This window comes from Tenrec ecaudatus, chromosome X (assembly GCF_050624435.1).
Source record: "Tenrec ecaudatus isolate mTenEca1 chromosome X, mTenEca1.hap1, whole genome shotgun sequence".
In the NCBI taxonomy this organism is placed as follows: Eukaryota; Metazoa; Chordata; class Mammalia; order Afrosoricida; family Tenrecidae; genus Tenrec; species Tenrec ecaudatus.
Window position 1 is genome coordinate 22,107,404 of NC_134548.1, and position 20,291 is coordinate 22,127,694.

Here is a 20,291-nt window from a genome sequence, read left to right on the forward strand (position 1 = left end):
CAGCACCATTGTGACCTAACCAACAAAGTCAAAGAGCTAACTAAGGCCAGTGAGCAGAGCTTGTCTTTGCCTCTTTTAGGATATATGTATGTCCCAACTGAGGACAGACTTGAGTTTATGAAACACATCATATTTAAGATTGTCTTAAAATAGGTAATGAAGGTGATCATGACATATTATAAAGCATATTTCTCATTATTTACTTCAAGAAGTAATGGTGGTGTAGTGCTAACCATACAATGAGTCAGCGGTGCTCAACCTGTGGGTCGCGATTCTTTGGGGGTTGAATGACCCTTTCACAGGGGTCGTCCGATTCCTAACAGTAGCGAAATGACAGTGATGAAGTAGCAATGAAAATAATTGTTTGGTTGGGGTCCCCATGCCATGAGGAACTGTGTTAAAGGGTTGCGGCATGAGGAAGGTTGAGAACCACTGCCATGAGTGGTTCTAACCCACCAGCTGCAACTCAGGAGAAAGATGAGGCTGTCTACTTCTGTAACACTCTGCAGTTTCAGAAGCCCACAGGGAGCAGTTCTACTCTTTGCTATGAGTTGGAATTGACTTGATGGCAGTGAAGTGAAAGTTTTATGGTGTCTATTTCGGTATAAATTAATTCATTATTTCTCTTTCTTTCTGGTCTTTCACATAATAATAATAATAATAATAATAATGCTTCTTGCCATTTTTGAACCGAAATCCAACTCAAATTTCGTTTGCTTGAAGCTAGTACAGCCATTAACTATGTCTTAAGATTTTGCTCCCCTTTTCTCATATTTAAAATTCCTTCCCTGGTATTATTCTTGGGCTACTCCATAAAAGTGTACTCTTGCATATTACCTCACAATTACTGTAGTCATACTCTTTCACCCTTTGTCTCCCTTTCGCCGGACACAGCGAGGAGTATCATGAGGAATGCACGCTAAGTCTAGTGTATAAAGACACAAAATAGTCAAGCACAAGAGTACAAACATTATATAATTTCACTAATGTGAAGCACATAGAATAGGAAAAAAAGTATAGAGATTAGATAGAATCCAATATCGATTACCAGGGACAGGAGGAACAGGGGAGAAATAAGAGTAGTTTTGGTAGCAGTAAATGTTTGTTTATGCGGATGGAAACTTTGGTAGTGGATATTGGGAGATGACTGCACAACATGATTGATTTAATTGATTTTATTGAACAGTACACATGAAAAATGTTGAGTTGGCAAAAGGTGTGTTCTTTATATTTTTACAACAAAAAAGAAAAATAGAAGGAAGAGAAAGGAGCAAACAGGAAATAATTTGAAATATGACAGAACCATATTTAAATTTATAAGAGCAAGCACTAAGAATTTATTGGAGCCACAAATGATGCTCCATTTAAATGAAAAGTGGACAGGCCCACGTAGTCTCACTTCAGTTAATTTCCCTTCAGTTAATTCCCAGAATCACTTTTTTAAAATAATGTTACTCTAGGAGTTTTAGCTCTTGTTTTATTTGATACCTTTGAGACAAATAATGAAATGTAAGTGTTTAAAGTGAGTACAAATAGATAGAAGATTTGGAGACCGGGGGGGGTGGTACTTATATTCTTTCTCAAAAAGATGACAATGCGGCCACTAAAGTGGAACTGGGATCTATATCAACCTTAAATAATGTGAATTGATATGTGGATTGATTCTGAGATTGCACTTAACCGTAAGCCTTCACCTAAAAGCAATCAGGTCTTATGATGTAGCCTGCTCAATATTTGCCCTCAGGAAGGGCTCTGCAATAGTGAAGCATGGTGAAGAAATCAGATGGTGCCCAGCTATCAGAAAGAATAGCAAGTGGCATTTTAAAAACTTGCTTTCAGACAAGCAGCCATATAAGTGAGATGTCAGTGAAGTCCACACAAAAGAAGTACACCAGGGTGTGTGAACCAAGGATTGTAAGGAATAAAAGGACAGGGTAGAACTGTCCTTGTGAGTTTCTGGAGGCTGTAGATTTTTTTTCAAATAATTTTATTAGGACATAATCCAGGCATCATACCATTCAGTGCAGCCACATCAGCAGTGTTATATAATAGGTACCACAATTATTTTCAAAACATTTTCTACTTTCTTGTACTCCTTGATATCAGCTCCCCATCACCCCTCTACCTGAGACTGTGACTTTTTTTTAGTGTGGGTGGGGGGCGAAACCTGGCAATGAAGAGACTGTAACTTTTTATGGGAGTTGAAAGCTTGATCTTTCTCCCATGGAGAAGCTGGTAGTTTTGAACTGCTGACCTAACAGAAGCCCAACTCATAACTACTGTGCCCCCAGGGCTTCTCTAGGGGAGTGAGGTTGCTAATAATAATGAATGCAAAATGAAGAAAATGTTCTAAAATTGATTATGGTGATGATTGCACTACTCTTTAACATAATAAACCAGTGAATTATATGGTACGTGACTTGTATATCAATAAAACTTAAACATTTTTTGAAGGCCGAAAGCTCTGATTTTCATTCTGTACCCTTGCTAAAAACACCCTATAAACATTGAAATACATATACTCGTGTATAAGCTGAGTTTTTCAGCACATTTTTATGCAGTTTTGTGGTAAAATTAGGTGCATCGGCTGATACTTGGGTCGGTCTATACTCGAGTATATACGGTATCATTTATTTCACTGAGAAATTGCTCCAAAAATCAACAAAAATCTTCTGTAGCAGCATTCAAAGGAGTTTTAGAGAAACTCAACAATCTGTGAGGACAAGGTTAATATGAAAGTCTATTAGTGGCCCTTAGGAGATACTTACCTTTCTAGATACCTTAGATTCACTGCCATTGAGTCAATGGCAATTCATAGTGGCCCTACATAGGATTTCGGAGATGATAAATCTTTATGAAAGGAAGGCCTTATTTTTATGCCATTCTTGCTGTAATGTTTCAAAAGCAAGGCACCTACAAACAGCACTATTGCCAATCCATGTCAGTAGATTATTTTGTTGGGCATATAACTGTAATCTTGAAAACCATTGTAAACACCAAATTCAGGCCTATTGTATCTTCTTATTATCATGACTAATCTAACAAAACCAAACTCATTGCCATTGCGGCAACGTAGCTGTTCACTACTTTGGAAAATTCTCAGCTCTTTCAAAAGAAGCAATGAAATAATGTTCTCTTATTTCATAAATAGTAGTCAAGGTGCATAGTTTCGAAAACATTTATCTAAGCATTTCTATAATAACAGTACAATTCTCTCACAATTATGATGTTTGGATCATTTCCCTGATACTTTCTCCAACCACTGCCAACCTCTACTCTTGTTCTACAGTCGCTCTCGAGAGGGTGGTCCCAGACCAGGAACACTATTGAAAACTCATCCAAAATGCACATTCTTGAGTTTCTGAATCAGACCCTCGGGGGTGGTACCAAGCACTCTGTGTTTTAACAAGTCTCCCTGAGAGTCATGTCTCTAATAACACAATGGTGACCAGAATAGGCTTGAAAGCCAATCTTATCTTTCAGGTCATCAAAGAAGCAACTTCCTGTCACGTCCTCACGTTGAGAGACTTTATAAGTAAAGAACTGTGCTCCACAGTATTTTCATGTTTCAGACCTGTCAGAAGCAGATCACTGGATTTCTCTAGAGTCCAGTCTTCCTTAGAGTCCAGTCCAGACTTCTCTAGAGTCAAGTTTCTGGGTGGGTCTTTCCAAGAGAAGTTGACTATTTTACAATTTGTGCCACACAGTAGCCAATAATATTGTATGTCCTTGGATTTGCATCTTTGCACCATTGTTGACATTTATTTGAAGAATAAGTTTCAAGCAGGAGGCAAAATGGCTTGCGTATTTTTACAGTTAACATATTGTGGCAAATTGCCCTCTAACAGGACCATTTTTCCTTATCACTCCCTACCACCTATCCAGGGGAGGACCGGTCTCTCCAAGCCCAGGAATCAGACTCTGAGGCAGGATGGTGTCATGGATTGAATTGTGTCCCATCAAAATATGTGTCAACTGGCTAAACCATGATTCTGTCGTTTGGCATTTATGTAATGATGCCATTTGGCAGTTATGTAAATGATGTAACTAACTATCCCCCATGATGGGATCAGCCAATAACCTGTAAGGGGGTTAGGGTGGGGTGCAACCCTTACTCATATACTACACTTGATCTGAGCCAAAATGCCAAGAAGCGATTATAACACCCTTACTCAGGTCACAAATTTGACTCCATGTAAAGAGAATTCTCCTTGGATGTGGCCTGCATCACTTTCTATCTTACAAGATATAGAAGGAGAAAGAAATGAGCAGAGAAGGAACAATCTATTACCACCAAGAAAGAAGAAGAGGAAGCAGAATATGTCCTTTGGACTCAGGGTCCCTGTGCTGAGAAGCTCTTAGACCTATGGAGAAGATTGCTGTCAAGCCACATGAAGGAATGCATGACTCACAGACGCTGAAGGAAGGCAAGGACCTTCCTCCTAAATTATGAGCCAACAGAGAGAAAAGCTTTTCCTAGAGCTGTGGCCCTGAATTTGGACTTCTAGTCTTTTAACCTATGAGAGAATAAAATTTTTGCTTATTAGAATCAGAGAGAAAGGGAGGGAGAGAAGGAGAAAGAGAGAGAGAGATGTGTTGTGTGATTGGGAGCTCAGGTTCTAAAACAAATAGATGTGAATTCAATCCAACTTTACAATTTCTCGGTGTGGTCTTCCAAGAAGTTGCATCCCAATCACCTAGGAACTTATTAGAAATGCAAACTCTTGGGCTCCCCCCCTCATTCCAATGGGATTGATTCAGAAGCTCTGAGCCCACACATCTGTGCTTCAACATTCCTTCAGATAATGCTGATGCAGGTCAAGTGTGAGAACCATTGCTACTTAATAGGTGAGTAACCTTGTGCAGATTGATGTCTTTAAACCTTAAGTCTCCTAATCTGTGAAATATTAAAGGTACCAACTATGTAGAGTTTTGATGATAGCAAAATAACACAATGCCTATAAAGTTCTTAGTACATAATAAGTATTTAATAGATATTAGTTATCTGAGCAAACTGTCCTTTGTGCCACGGGTTGCTATGAATTTGGGTTATTGGGGGGGGGGGGTTGGAATGGCCTGTGGGCACCTTTGAGTTAAATGACTCAGAGGTTACCAGCTTGATTGGTCTTTTCTCACATCTTGTCGATCAATAGGAACACCAGTCATTTACATCTGCATAGTCCTCTACCTCTGTGCCTTCATTATTCCTGTTCTGCTTTCCCAGACTATCCTTCTACTTCTTCCCATATTGCCCAATTCTTACTTCTCCTAAAAGTATCATCTCCAATTATCTATCTCCCTGAAGTCTTCTCTGACTATTCCCGGTCAAGTAAAAATAATAATAACTTTGATTATTATCTTATAATCTGTGTTGCAGGATTTCACTCCCAAACACATGCATGCATTCTACTGGTGATTTCACAGCTAGTTGTCCTGTCTCTTTAATTATAGCGAAAGCTTTTAGCAAACAGAGATGATACCTTCTCTATCACATTAAAATTTTTTTTAAAAATTTAAAAAGCAACCAACTGCCTGCAAAGTGGTTCCCACTCATAAGGACTCTACCCAACAGAGGAGAACATCTCTGTTGGGTTTATAAGACTCAGTCTTTATGGGAGTAGCCAGTCTCTTCTTTCTCCCACAACAGTTGGGAGGTTTGAACTGCTGTCCTGGCAACTAGCATCTCATCACTTAACTCACTGCACCCTCCAGGTTCCTTTGGTGCCCTATAATTATTTTAAACATTTCCAGATCCATCCTCTGGTATGTATTATAGGAATGAACAAACTCCCCTAGCAGCACTTCGTCTCTCTCAGCTAAGGCACACTTGGAGGAACACTTTAAAAGCACATACTTTGAAGAATGGTAACAATTATAGAAGTTTAGGTTTGAATAAGTCATCACAGTTTAAAAAAATGCCTTCCTACTTTTTACCAAATATGCGTCTTAAAAAAACAAACGAACAACCTTTCTAAAACAGGAATTATTGTTACCATTTTTCACATGAGAAAATAGATTCAGTTGTGCTCATGACTTGCCCAAGGCTGCAAACCAAACTCACTGCCATCAAGTGGTTTCTGACTCATAGTGACCCTATAGGACACGGTAGAACTGCCCTGTGGGTTTCTTCATGGAAGTAGAAAGCCCCAGCTTTCTCCCTTGGAGCAGCTTGTGGTTTCAAAATGCTGACCTTCTGGTAGCCCAACGAATAACTGGTACCCTACCAGGGCTCCGTGCCCCAGGCTGAAAAACTTGTAAAGGGTAGTACTGGGGCCTAAACTCCCATGTCCTGTTGCATCTTTTACTTGGCTACTTTTGTGGGCTCAGTTGATCATGGTTAGTGTTTGCCCTTCTTGCACTGTGTTCAAATCTCTCAACCCAACCCTCGGACTGCAGGTGGGTGCTGCTTGAATAATGATGGGCTCATACAGACTTCAGATGTTAAGACAGTACAGTCTCACCTGGTGTTCCCATGCAGGCCTGGGCAATGGTCAGTTTTTCGTGGGGAGCCTCACACTGGCAGCTGGTTTCACCCGCAAATGGGGCGGGGGCAGTCAGGGTCTAGAAGAAAAAATTAGAAAAGGAATCAAATTCTTAAACTTGGCTTAGGAAGTTACCCCGAATTTTGCATGTGAATTGGCTACACATATATGACTAATAAGTAGAATATATACACAGACTCAGGGACATATAATATTATAAATAGAGACAGAGACATCATCACCAAGATCTTTTTGTTTGCTTGTTTCTTTGACGACTGCATCAGAGAGAGCTCTTCATTGTTGGAGGCCATTGAATTGGTTCCAACTCATAGCACCCTATGAACAATTGATCAAAACCCTGCCTGGCCTTGAATCACCATCCTCCCAATCAGTGCTATGTTTGAACATATCGGTACAGCCACTGGCTTAAATACATGCTAATACCAGGTGAGATACTCTGGATATGCTATCTTGTTAGGCTTTACAACACCCTACGGAGGCAGTATTACTATCCCTATTTCACCAACAAAGAAAAGAGACTCAGTGGGGTTACGAAATATGCCAAAACTATACTTTGGGGTGATTTTTTTTAGCCTACAGCACCCAGTATTCCCAGGCAGTCTCCCATCCAAGTACTAACCAGGTCCGACCCTGCTTAGCTTCCGAGATCAGACGAGATCGGGTGCATTCAGGGTGGTATGGCAGTAGATGTTTTTTTTTTTTTTTTGCAATGACAAACAGGAACCATTGATCTCAAAGCTTACCTGCATGTCCTTGGAAAGTCACAATGCCCTGGTTTGAATGTTTCACAGTGAACGAGGGCAATCTTCAAACATCTAGACTTATCTGCCCACCTGTGTATTCATCTGGAAGGAATGCCATACCATACTCAGCAGCATAGCCCGACATCCCCGGTGTCACACACACACACACACACAATCTGGTCAGTCACAAACTCTGATGTCTCTCCAGTGCAAAGGCCATTATCTATGCCTCAAGAAGACCGAAAAGCATCGCAGTTCTGGCGGGCTGCGGCTAAGGTCCCTGAGGTAGCTCCAACAGCCACCACAGGCTGCAGGGAGGCCCCGCCCCATGGAGCTTGGACTGAGCCCTGGGGAGCTCTGTGAGAAAGCTGTAGTCATCTGGAAGCCTGCCCAGGAAGTGGCCCTGCAGTTTTCAGTCCGTCTCTTACAATGAAAACCTCACTCTCTTCAGACAGAGGAAGACACAGTGAATGGTATTTTGGTAAACAAGGTAAAGCAACCTAGCCTTGGCCATTGGTAGTCTTTGTATTTTGACTTTGTCACTGCCGTCATTACACCAGTTTTTCAGAAGTTGCTTATAAAGCTACAGTGAACTAGTCCCCATGTTAGCATCACTCATATTGCTGCATGGATTGTTCTGTAGAGATGGAGATAGGTGTTTCTTAACTTGGGATGACTCAGTCAAAGACTGATCCGTAACATTGGAACAGGGGCTGGGATCCACATTGACCTTCTGGTGTTCATTCACTCACTCAGACACACACACGCACACACACACATGTGCGTGCACACACGCAGACACACACACGCACATGGGTTATCTCTCAGAAAGTGAAGAAGGTAGAAATAGAGACAAGCTCCTACCCTTGAGAAGCCCCATCTCCTGGCACTGTCTACATTCCCTCTGCTCATTGTACCACCACCCACCAGAGAAGCTTCACTGATGCTTGGAAACCTCCCAGTTGCCCGAGTCTTCCGTAACCTCCACCCTTTCTTTCAGGGCTTTGAAAACAAGCCAAGACTTGAATTAAGGACTCAGAAAACTTAAGTCCATTATCATTTATTGTTTTCGTCCCCCCCCCTCCCCGATACATTATGGGACTGCTGTGTGCAAGAGTACCATTTGTAATATGGCAAAGGGGTACAGTGACGAACAGCAGAGTCTCTGCAGGCACAATAACCTGGGTTCAAAAGCCATTTCCAGCACTTATAAGTTGTCTAGCTTGACTCTTCTGGTTGAAGGAAACTGACACTTGAAAGTCTCAAGGCTATTCTAGCAGAGAAACTATGGAAAAGCAAAAAAGCAGAGCCTGGTCATGAGTAGAGTGCCACAGAGTGAGATTTTCTCTGCTCCACTCAATTTTCTCCACAGCTTTCCACTATATTAAAGGCTCTGCTAGCCGTCTGCTCCCCGAGAACATTACCTTGAAGAAAATCCAGCGTGGCCTCCTTGGCCTCCCTTCACAGCACTCATTCAACCACTGTTGATGGAGCCATTCAAATTCCCAGCTCCTATTCCTTCCAGCTTACTGCTTCCCCCCCCCTTCATGTTTTTCTACTCAAGTCCCAAGAGAAAAGAACAAGAGTGGCCAAGCACATCTTTTCAAGCCAGACCACCACCACAATTGGCTACTGCTGGACCAGGTGCCTGCTGCAGAACCAACCAGCGGGAGAAGAGGAAGACTGGTCAAAGAGATCTGGGATGTTGGGTTGTTGTTGTTCTTTTTGGTAACAGATCAGAAACCAATGTATAGCTTCTTAGCAAGGAGGAAACCAGGGAAATAAAGACGCTGAGCTTACTCTTTGTCCCTAGCATTTGGTGTGGTCCAATCCAAGGGGAGTGCATCGGTTCAATCTACAGCGGAACATAGAGAAGGGTAGAAAGAGAGTGGGTTCAGGATTGGCAAGAGGCAGCACTAAGGGAGAAAGAGGAGGCTTGCCAGTCCTGCAAAGAGCCCCACAGGGAGCAGTTCTACCCTGCCCACTGGAGTCACTGTGAGTCAGAATGGACTCGGTGGTAGTGAGGTTGGTTTTTTTGTGGGGGTTGTTTTTTGGCTGGGGAATTATAAAGAGTGATTTTTCACTCTGTGGGAGACAGGAACCATTACAGTTTTGAGCAGTAGGTGATATGATCTGACTTAATTTTAACAGAATCAACCTGGCTGATATGTTAAGAATGCACTATAAGAAGTCAATGGTACTACCTCGCACCCTAATTAACCCATCTCCTCTCCTAAACCCCTCTATGAGGGGATCTCGATGAAGAACACAGCTTTCCCCCAGATCCTGGATGCTTCCTCCCCCCAACTACCATGATCTGAATTCTACCTTGCAGGGCTGGATAGGGCAGAGGTTGTACACTGGTACATATGAGGGCTGGAGGTACAGGGAATCCAGGGTGGATGATACCTTCAGGACCAAGGGTGTGAGGGGCGATGCTGGGAGAGTGGAGGGTGAGTGGGTTGGAAATGGGGAACTGATTACAAGGATCCACATATGACCTCTTCCCTGGGAGAGGGACAGCAGAGAAGCGGGGAAGGGAGACTCCGGATAGGGCAAGATATGACAAAATAACGTATAAATTACCAAGGGCACTTGAGGGAGGGGGGAAAGGGGAGGGAGGGGAAAAAAAGAGGACCTGATGCAAGGGGCTTAAGTGGAGAGGAAATGCTTTGAGAATGATTGGGGCAGGGAATGTATGGATGTGCTTTATACAATTGATGTATGTATATGTATGGATGGTGATAAGAGTTGTATGGGTCCCTAATAAAATAAAAAAAGAAAAGAGGAGAAAAAAATGATTAGGGCAGGGACTGTACAGATGTGCTTTATACAATTGATGTACGTATATGTATGAACTGTGATAAGAATTGTATGAGCCCCTAATAAATTGTTAAAAATTAAAAAAAATTAAAAAAAAGAAAATGATTAGGGCAAAGAATGTAGGGATGTGCTTTATACAATTGATGTATGTATATGTATGGATTGTGATAAGAGTTGTATGAGCCCCTAATAAAATGTTTAAAAAAAAAAAGAAGTAAGAAACCCACTGAGGTGTCTATTACATTAAACAGGAAAGAGAAGATGGAGTCTGGGAGCAGCAGTGGAGATGGTAATAAATGGCTAGATTCTGGAGAGGTTTGCATAAATAAAATGTAGAATACATGATATGTAAAGAAAAAGAATGAGAGCAATCCGCATCACTCATTTAAAATTTCTGGCCTGAAGAACTGGAAAGATGGCTTTGCCATTCTCTAGAAGCCATTCTCTGTTTGTTCCCTGGAGGAATAGAGTAGGTTTGTAGGTAGGAGAGGAATTAAAAAAAAATCACTTCCATTGAGTAAATTCCAACTGATAGCGACCCTATCGGGCAGAGTAGAACTGCCCCTGTAGGTTTCTGAGACTCTAACTTGTACGGGAATAGAAAGTTTCCTCTTGCTCCTGAGAAGTGACCGGGGGTTTTGATCAGCTGACCTCGCACTTAACAGCCCAACACATAATTCACTTTGCCACCAGGGTTCCTTAGCTAGAGGGATGGGGGATCAGAAATTCCATTCTGGATTTGGTAACAGATAGTGGTGTTAGTTGTACAACATGGTGAATGCAAGTAATGTCACTGAATCATACCCTTAAAAACTGTTCAAGTGACAAGTTTATGCACACACTAGTATATGAGAGGCCTTCAAAAATTGCATGGAAAAGTGAAGTTAAAAAAGAAAGAAATTTTTCGACAAGCTTTTTAAAGCCCCAAAATAAATCGTTTTTTACAGTCCATTCAACTCATTTGGTTTGACATGCTTCTGAGATTTTCAAGTGGAGATGTCAGATAGGCAGCTGGATGTACAAGTCTGCAGTTTGAGAGCCAGAACCAAACTAGGGATACTGATTTGGAAGCTGTAAATATATAAATGCTATTTAAGGGCATTAGATTAGATTCACTCATTCAGTCGCTGCATGAGTGCAGGCAGACAAGGTCTGGGATGGCAAATGAGGAGACATTATACATTCATACTCAATCTACCACCACTGCCAGAGTCCCAAGAAAGCGAGGACTTGGTCTGCCGTAGTTATGCCTCTATCCCTACTCTCTAGGGCAATACCAGACATATAGAAAGTTCTCAAACAATATTTGCTTAATGGAAATTTCTATTTTTTGCTCAATGAAAATTTTTTAAGTCACAAGAGAGAATGATGGTTGATAGGGACAAGAACAGGCTTTAAACCAATTTTATGAAAAATATATTTACCATTATTTCATAACTTTGTTCTTATCATAATACATATTATAGAAAACTTGGGAAAACACAGAAGAAAGTATAACTCATCACAAATTCTACTTTCTAGAAGCATTCATTGTTAGCATCTTTTATACTTTTTTTTTGGGCTTTCTGATATCATACACACATACAACTTTAGAATCATACTGCAGAGACAGCTGTTTGTTCCTTTTTCCCTCACTATATCATGGTAAAGGAATCCTGGTGGCATAGCGGGGTACTCTGGCTGATAACCCCAAGACCAGCAGTTAGAAATCGTCAGCTGCTCCACAGAAGTTACAATCTCAGAAACCCGTTCTACCCTGTCCTACATGGTTGCTAGGAGTCAGAATCAGCTCAATAGCAGTGAGTTTGGAGGATTTGGGGATATCCTAGTTATCTTGTCAACCCCACCGATTTTGACAGCTATAACTCAGTCCACTGAGTAGTTAAACCATAATTTATTTTAAGATCCCCCTATTATTGACTATCAAGTTGTTTATATCTCATTAATATATATAACATTCTAACATAATTCTGAACTTCTGATTGCTTCCATAGAATAGGTGCCTAGTTACTGAACTTCTTAGATCAGGAGTATGAACATTAAAAAAATATATATACATATATCTGGAAAACATTTTAACATGTGTTGGTAAATTACCTTGTAGAAAAGGTGTATCATTTATACTCCCATTACAATGTATGAAAGCACCTATCTTGCTGCCATCTCTCCAGCACTGAATATTATCTTTGTCAATTTTATAGACAAAAAAATGGCATCATGCTGCTTCAATTTGCATTATTTTGATTATAAGAAAGATTGAACATTCTCCAAATGTTTATTAGCTATTTGAATTTTGTTCCGAGGATAATCTGCCCTATGCTCATTTTTCTATTGTCAAGAACAAGTATTTTTAATTTAGTTAAAAGCAAAACCGTAACACAGTTAAAAGGATCTAAAATACCTCGACATAATGCATTTTTCACTTTGTTTAAAGTCTTCTCATAAAAAGTCTATTTTCACAACCAGTATGTGAACCACTAGGTCAGACTTGTAATTATTGCCCTACTAGCTATCAGAGATCAGTATTTTCATTTTGCACTAGAGATACTGGCCTCCTTAAAAGACTAACCATCAATAAGTCAGAACTCTCCCCACATGCCAATGTCTAGTCCCACAGCAGTGACTTGGAACACCTAGAAGACCCTGAGCACTATCAGTAAAACCCCACCTCATTGGTTCTAAACTGTACATTTCCCTCAGCATTTTAATATTGCTGAGATTTTGAAGGGCCTTATAACGTTCTCTTAAAAGCCACATCAGTCATTTTTCACATCGCAATCTCTGAAAGTGAAGTGTAACATTACAATTAATGGCATCGTAGATTCACGAAAAGAATAGAAAAAAATCATCGTCACCTAGAGATTTTTAAAAAAATCCATACTCTAAATCCATTTTCCCAATGCAATCAAGCTCAAGGAGTTTATAATGATCAACTACAATCGTATACTTTATTCATAGCCCACCTCCTTCCTTCAATGACTTGAGGTGACTTTAAAAAAATAATGTTTGAAAGCTTAAAAATCATGGTTGTAAGATCCTGGATGAAAGGGATCATAGGCGTTTTTTGTTTTTTTCTTTAAAATGGTTGGTGAAGATGTGGAGAAACTGGAAAACAGTTTGAGGGTTCCCATAAAGTTAAAAAGAGAATTGTCAGATAACCAGTAATTCCACTCCTGGGTATGCACCCAAAAGAATTGAAAGTAGTGACTCAAAATAGTCATTTTGCACACAACTGGACAACAATGTTCACCGCAGGACGAGTCACAAAAGCCAAGGCGGAATCAATCCAGTGTCCATCAGCTGATAAATGGAGAATGGCCAGATCCAAAGGTAACATTCAGAATACCTGCACCAGTCTTTTCGCAAGGGGGATGAGCCAGGAGACCCACTGAAGAGCAAACCTGGTACTTTTGTTTATTTGTTTAAGTTCAAAAAGAAGAAAGAAAGCATTGTTACTATCTAAGTCTAATAGGGAGACCCTGGGTGGTGTAAATGGTTACTGTGCTCCACTGCTAACCAGAGGGTCAGTGGTTCGAGCCCACACCTACTTCCACAAGCACATGAAGCACAGTTTTCCTTTGACCCCCCCCCCCAGGGTTGCCACCAGTCAGAATCCACTCAATAGCCATTGGATTTGGGTTTTTAAATCTAATCAATGGATGGCTACGGGCACCCACACTCTGTCAACATAAAGCATGAGAGAGGAGCTCAAGGGCGAGTGGGAGCTGTACGACAGAGAAATGGGGTTAGAGTCATCTGACATTTTCCTTAGCTTTTATCTTATTGCAAAATAGTGTAGTTCACCTGCACCCAGACAAGTGCATTTGCGGATTATATTATCTAGGGTTTCACTAAAGCAGTGCTCAGAAGATCAGCAGGTGGCTTGCTTGAAACATTTCCTGCAAAGAAAGAGGAAAGCAAAAACCATGCTAATAAAACAAGCCCTGGGTGACCACAAGAAAATGGCCGAGCTGGCTCCTCTCTGCCTGCCTGAATTCTACATCAGCTACATGATCAGGTCCGAATAATGATGACCTAAGTGGATCCGACAAGGATCCAGATGAATCCAAAATGATCCCACCGAAGACCATTTGAAATACCTGCTACCATTAGAGTTGAGTCTCACACTGAGTATACTTGCGATGTATTTGATAGTAAATGAAGCATCCACCATATGATTTTTTTCCCAGCAAAATTTCAAGTCATGTCATGCTTAATCCAGTACTTCACAAAAACACTACTACATGCAATGAGAATTGTTTAGAGCTATTCGTGAGTGTCCTGCATTCAACAGAGAAAGCTCAAACATCCCAGACCATTGAGGAAACCCTTCTTCCAGCCTTCTGGCTGCTCTAACGTGTAAAACGGGGAAAAATGATGCCAAACTAAAATGCATTCCTTTGTCAACAAATCTATTTAGAAGACAGACAGAAAACATTGCTGAAGATTTGAGGAAACAAGCATTAGAACAAATTATGCAGTGTGGGAGGTTTGTTACACAGTTGGATGGAAGTACAGATATTTCTAACAGGTCTCAGCTTGAAGTATTTGCTAGATGTATTTCAATAATAAAACACTTTTCCCCCCGAGTCACTAAAGGAAAGATGTTCCAAAGAAGATGCAATCATATTTTATGGAAAAACAGTGTCAGTGTAACTGCCAATGAGGTCATTGTTTTGCCCTTGCTCTCCTCCCACCCTCGACTGTCTGGTCAGTGGAGAAACTCATCTCTCTTCTTTTCATGATCCTCTTCCCATGGTGTTCCTTGGAGGTCCCATCCTAGAAACACTCTGGGGTAAAGTAGACTAACTTAAGCAATTTCCATGTGGTAATAGGTATAAATGAGGAGGATTCTAATAGCTTTCACTACAGTCCTTTTAACCACCACCACCCAGAAAAACATAATAGCATGGTCAAGGGTCAGTTATTTTCTAGAATTAGCCCTGAAGCAGGCGTTCCAGGAGACACCGCTGCTAGCTAACCATTTCCATCCACCTCCTTCTTTAGTTCAGAAAACTCTCTGATGGGGAAGCCACACCATCATTAGAAAAATGACATATATTGGGCAGCATGGATGTTAATTCACAGATTATCTTACTCGAATGGGCTGATCATAAAACTAAGGCAAATTTATTTCAAGGAGTCACCTAGAGGCTGGCTATCCTGCCCCTGGAAAGACTGAACACAGTGAAGCTCCACTATGAAAACCACCATTCCAACTCCCCGCCACCCCGTAGGGCAGAGTAGAACTTCTGCAGAGGGTTTCCCAGCTGTCATCTTGACGGAGGAAGATGGCTGCATCTTCTTCCAGTGGTTCACACCACAGACCTTTTAGGGAGCAGCCTAGTGCTTAAACACAGCACCACACAGGCTCCTTTGTGACAGGCCAAGAGGTGTCATTTTAGGTAGGATCTGACACCATTCCCGAGAGTGTTAGCTGTTAGTTCACTTGGCAATCAGGGTGTGGACTCTGCATGACTGTGGTCAGAGTACCTTTCAAGTTTCTCTTAAAGAATTCAATACGTACAGAAGAGTGCACCTGTCAGAAAGTGTACAGATCGATGAATTTTCAGACCAAACACACTTAGCATCCAGATCAAGTAGGTGACCACTGCCAGAACTCCAGAAGGCAAGCTCCACCCATGTCCCTTCCATGATCCTGACTTCTAAAGCACTGATTTGCTTGGCCTACTTTCATATTTCATATAAATGGGATCATGTAGTACATATTATTTGGTGTCGGGGATTCTATTATGTAGTATGCCTGTGAGACTCGTCCATATTTTTTTGCTAGTGATTGGAGATTCCTCCCTTCCAATAGCATGTAGCACCATGACAGGGAATGAATGCACTATAGCTTAATCCACTCAATTTCTGATGGGCATGTGGGTAGTTTGTAGTGTGGGGTTATTATGAATAATGTTTTTAAAGGACATTCTAATGTCTAATGTTATGAATAATGTTTTTAAAGGGCATTCTTCTTGCCTATGTACAAATTTCCTAGGAGTGGAACTCTTGGGTAAAAAACACTCACTTTTAATTTTCAAATCAATTACCGAAAGCCTGGGCATCAGCAGTTCGAGCCCATCAGCCTCTCTGTGGGTGAAAGAGAAGACCCTCTGCTCCTATATAGATTTACAACCTCAGAAATCTGCAGGGGCTTTCATTCCACGCTCTCCCATAGGGTTGCTGTGAGTTGGAACCAACTCGATAGCAGGAGTTGGATTTTTGAGTTGGATTTTATCTCTGGGAAATCATTTCCACTGCAGTTTCTTTCCTTGCTTCTAAAATGGAGACTAGTCATTCTAATTTCCCAGGTCTGTCGCCTGGTTCAGTGAGGTGAACACGGAGGTATACGGCATTCAGCACCATCCCTAACATCGTGTGCGCTATAAATAGTTGTCCTAATCTCTCACCTATCCATAGAGAAAAGCGAAGGTGTGAGATCTTGGCCTTGAACCTAGTAGAGAACAATTATCATAGCACTAAGCAATGTGGAGGTTGTTAGGATGTGGCTGTGCCTAGAGCTCATACTAAGCACATTAGAGATGAAGCACAGGAGCCTGCGTGCACCGGGAATGCCTTTCAACATCATTTAGCTGGCAATAGGTTACACATAGAATTCATGATGCTTCTATTAACCTATTGTTATTGTTGTTGTTGTGTTTTTTAAATGGCAGTTTAAATAGCCCACTGTGTTCCTTTGCACTGATGTCAGGTTCAGTGTGCATGAATTACCCCGTCGAAAACAAAAATACCAAGTCAAGGACTTTGGCGGGAGGGAGGAGATTATATGAAAATGAATCCGACTCAATGGACTAGCCCCGTGTGGCCCTGTACATTATTACACAGGCGCACGCTACCAGGGCTTGCTGCTTTATTTTCTAATAACTGTGTTTTCAAGTCTGCCTTCAAGATTGTTCAGTGCTAAACTGTCTCTTTATCCCCAAGCAAGGTCAGCGTCCCTAGCCTCCCATACAACCTGGTTCATGCTGGGATAAAGAGGAAGGTAGGAATGTTAAAACAATAATGCTATGGTCTGAGGCCAGCAACGGGTAATCAGATCCTAGCAAGGTAAAGGCTGTTACCTGGGAGATTATTGGAAGAAAATAGGTCTAGCTTGCAATGACTTCGTTTGTTCCTACTTTCCCTGCTTTCTCCTTTGTATCCTGCCCCCAGTGAGCTGCCGGAATAAATCTCTCTCTACATTTATTCCACTAAGGGGCACTGAGCCGCTTTGTGCAGGCACCAGCTAACGATGCAAGTTTCCAAAATATGGCTTGAGCCACTGTTGGACTTGATGGAACCCCAAATCTTAAGCTTAGATGGATACCATCTGTTAAAGAAGGCCCCTAGCATTCCATGACATGTCGCCGTGCCTCTCAAAGAAAACGCAAGGTTTTCACTGCCAGTGTTATGAAATAACTAAATTAGGAGGCTATTGTTCGCTTTTAAAAAGATTCAGCCTCGGTTTCCTTACACAATGGGGAAGTAGAACATTCAAAATATAATTCCCCATGCATTCAGCCGTTCTGAAGAACGCAGCGGAAGAATAAAGCGGAGAACAAGAGAAGTGGTTTACCCCACATTCATGTAAAATTTCAAAGTGCTTTATGAACAATTGCTATTCATATTTAGCCAATGTGTCTTATTACATATCATTCGACCTATGGTTATCTCAAGTGGATAAAACCTAAAGAGGAAAAAAAACAAAACAAAACCCAAAGAGGGTAAAGAGTGGAGTAAACCTGACTTTTAATAGGAACATCAGGTCCAACAGAGCAGAAAGGCAAGGACCATGCGATAGAGGCTAGAATCACAGTCTTACAATTGTCGAAAAGTGATTTGCTTAAGCCCATGCAGTAATTCGATGGCAAATCTGAGACTGGAATGAGACTGTGGGCTTCACTGAGTAGAAACCAAGCTCACTGTAGTTGTCTCATGGGTCATTTCACCCGGGGCCAGTCCAATTCACTCTGGAGCTCCAGATCTGGATCTGTCCCAGGAGCCCTGGTGGCATCGTGGTTACACATTGGCTGCTAACTGCAAGGTCAGCAGTTCGAATCCTCCAGCCAGCTCCTAGGGAGAAAGATGGAGCTTTCCACTCCATAAAGAGTTACTCTCTGAAACTCACACGGACAGTTCTAAGTTCTACCCTGTCCTATGGGGTTGCTCTGAGTCGTTATCGACTCGATGGCAGTGAGTTTGGGATGGGGTGTTGGCTATTTCCCCCCCTCTCAAAAAACTGATAGGATAGCTCCGGGTCAGTTATTTTGTAGAATTAGCCAAAACTAAACCCAAACCAAACCCGCTGCCATAGAGTCGATTCTGACTCGCAGGGTTCCCAAAACTATAGTTTTACAGGAGCAGGCAGCCTCGTCTCTCTCCCAGGGAGCAGCACCTGGGCTTGAATTGCCAACCTTGTGGTCAGTAGCCAAATGCCTAACCCACATACCACCAGGGCCCCAGAATGGACCCATAATAGGATTCTTTGGGAGTCCCTGGATAATGCAGACAGGTACACACTCTGTAAAGAAGAGGCTGGTGGTCAAACTTACCTAGAGGCACCTTGGAAGACAGCCTTGATGATCTATGTCCAGAAGTTCATGTCCTTGACTACCCTGGGGAGCACAGGCATGCTCTGCACGCAATCATCACCACGGGTTCAAACCGACTCATCAGTAACTAACCACAGCCTTCCCCTGAGGCATGCTTGCCAGTTAAACACTTGCATCCACTGCCTTCTTGGTCCAGACACTGTTGGACACAATTTCACTTGCACCTCCTCCATGCTAATGGCTCCTATGTCTACCTCTCCAGCTCAGCCCTCCTTCCTGGTCTCTGGAAGTAAATGTGATTCGACCTAAGTGCAATGTATTCATCATTGGGGCATCTGAGCTCCCCCTCCACAGGATTCCTTGAAAAAGTTTGTCTCTCCTTTAAAGGCACCTGGGGCTACAGCCCCAGTGGTGCAGCGAATCTGAACTGAGGTGTCTCGCCAGCAGGTGGCTACTTGTTGTTGCTATAGGTACCATTGAGTCGGTTCTAACTCACGGCGACCCTATGTGCGACAGTAAGAAACAGCGCCCGCTCCTGCACCATCCGTACACTTTCCCTTCTGTTAGAGCCTGTTGTTGCTGCCATTGTGTCAGTCCACCTTGTCAAAGATCTTCCTCTTTTTCGCTGCCCCTCCACTTTACCAAGCATGATGTCATTCCCCAATGTGGCTACCAGAAAACATTGAATTGCAGGTGTGGCTTGCACTGCATACTTATTATTGAATAGCATTGTTCTAGAGCAGTTCTCAACCTTCCTCATGCCGTGATCCGGTAACAGAGTTCCTCATGTGGCAGTGACCCCCAAACCATAAAATTATTTTTGTTGCTACTTCATCACTGTCATTTTGCTACTGTTATGAAATGGGTGACCCCTGTGAAAGGGTCATTTGACCCCAAGGGGGTCATGGCCCACAGGTTGAGAACCGCTGGTCTAGAAGCTGGCGTCTCAAGATCCCCTCAAAAGTGAAAGGATCCTTTCCATGTCCAAAAATAGGTTTTGGAATCTGCAAGGTACAGCCTTTCTTCAAATGCAGGGGTTTGTCTTAACTTGGGGGTTCATGGAGTGCTCTCTGCTGGGAAGTACTCCTACTCTGTGGATAAAACACAGCTTTTAAGAAAGGCTATGACGTACAGATAGGAACTGGAAACACAGGGAATCCAGAACAGATGATCCCTTCAGGACCAGTGGTGAGAGTGGCGATACAGGGAGGGTAGAGGGAAGGTTGGGTAGAAAGGGGGAACGAATGACAAGGATCTACATATAACCTCCTCCCTGGAGGACGGACAACAGAAAAGTGGGTGAAAGGAAGGAGATGCCGGACAGTGTAAGACATAACAAAATGAAAATAATTTATAAATTATCAAGGGTTCATGAGGGAGGGGGGAAATGAGGAGCTGATATCAAAGGCCTAAGTGAAGAGCAAATATTTTGAGAATGATGAGGGCAACAAATGTACAAATGTGCTTGACACAATGAATGTATGGATGGATTGTGATAAGAGTTGTAGGAGCCCCCAACAAAAATGTGGTTTTTTTTCAAAAAAAGTCTACAATATGAAAACCAAACTTCCCAAAAAGCACTCTTAAGAGATTTCAGCATCTTGGCAGGCTTGCACATACCAAACTACCACCTTCTCTTAATGGGAAATGATCTTCAAGGGCAA

At 42.0% G+C, this 20,291-nt stretch overlaps 1 protein-coding gene and 1 non-coding gene across 5 annotated transcripts in view; both read right to left on the reverse strand.

Annotated features, from left to right (window-relative positions):
* PCYT1B (phosphate cytidylyltransferase 1B, choline) overlaps positions 1-20,291 on the reverse strand; it is a 146,643-nt gene that overhangs the window by 47,669 nt on the left and 78,683 nt on the right. For 3 of the 4 annotated variants that reach the window (XM_075538817.1, XM_075538818.1, XM_075538816.1), the window contains one exon: positions 6,462-6,561. In XM_075538817.1, the coding sequence (XP_075394932.1) occupies positions 6,462-6,561 (100 nt within the window). Of the gene's footprint in view, positions 1-6,461; positions 6,562-7,246; positions 7,268-20,291 lie in introns of those variants that run through there. The other variant, XM_075538819.1, reaches the window with a different exon arrangement.
* Positions 7,074-7,192, reverse strand: LOC142435071 (5S ribosomal RNA). Its single transcript, XR_012781222.1, has one exon. It is a non-coding gene; the product is annotated as a 5S ribosomal RNA (ribosomal RNA).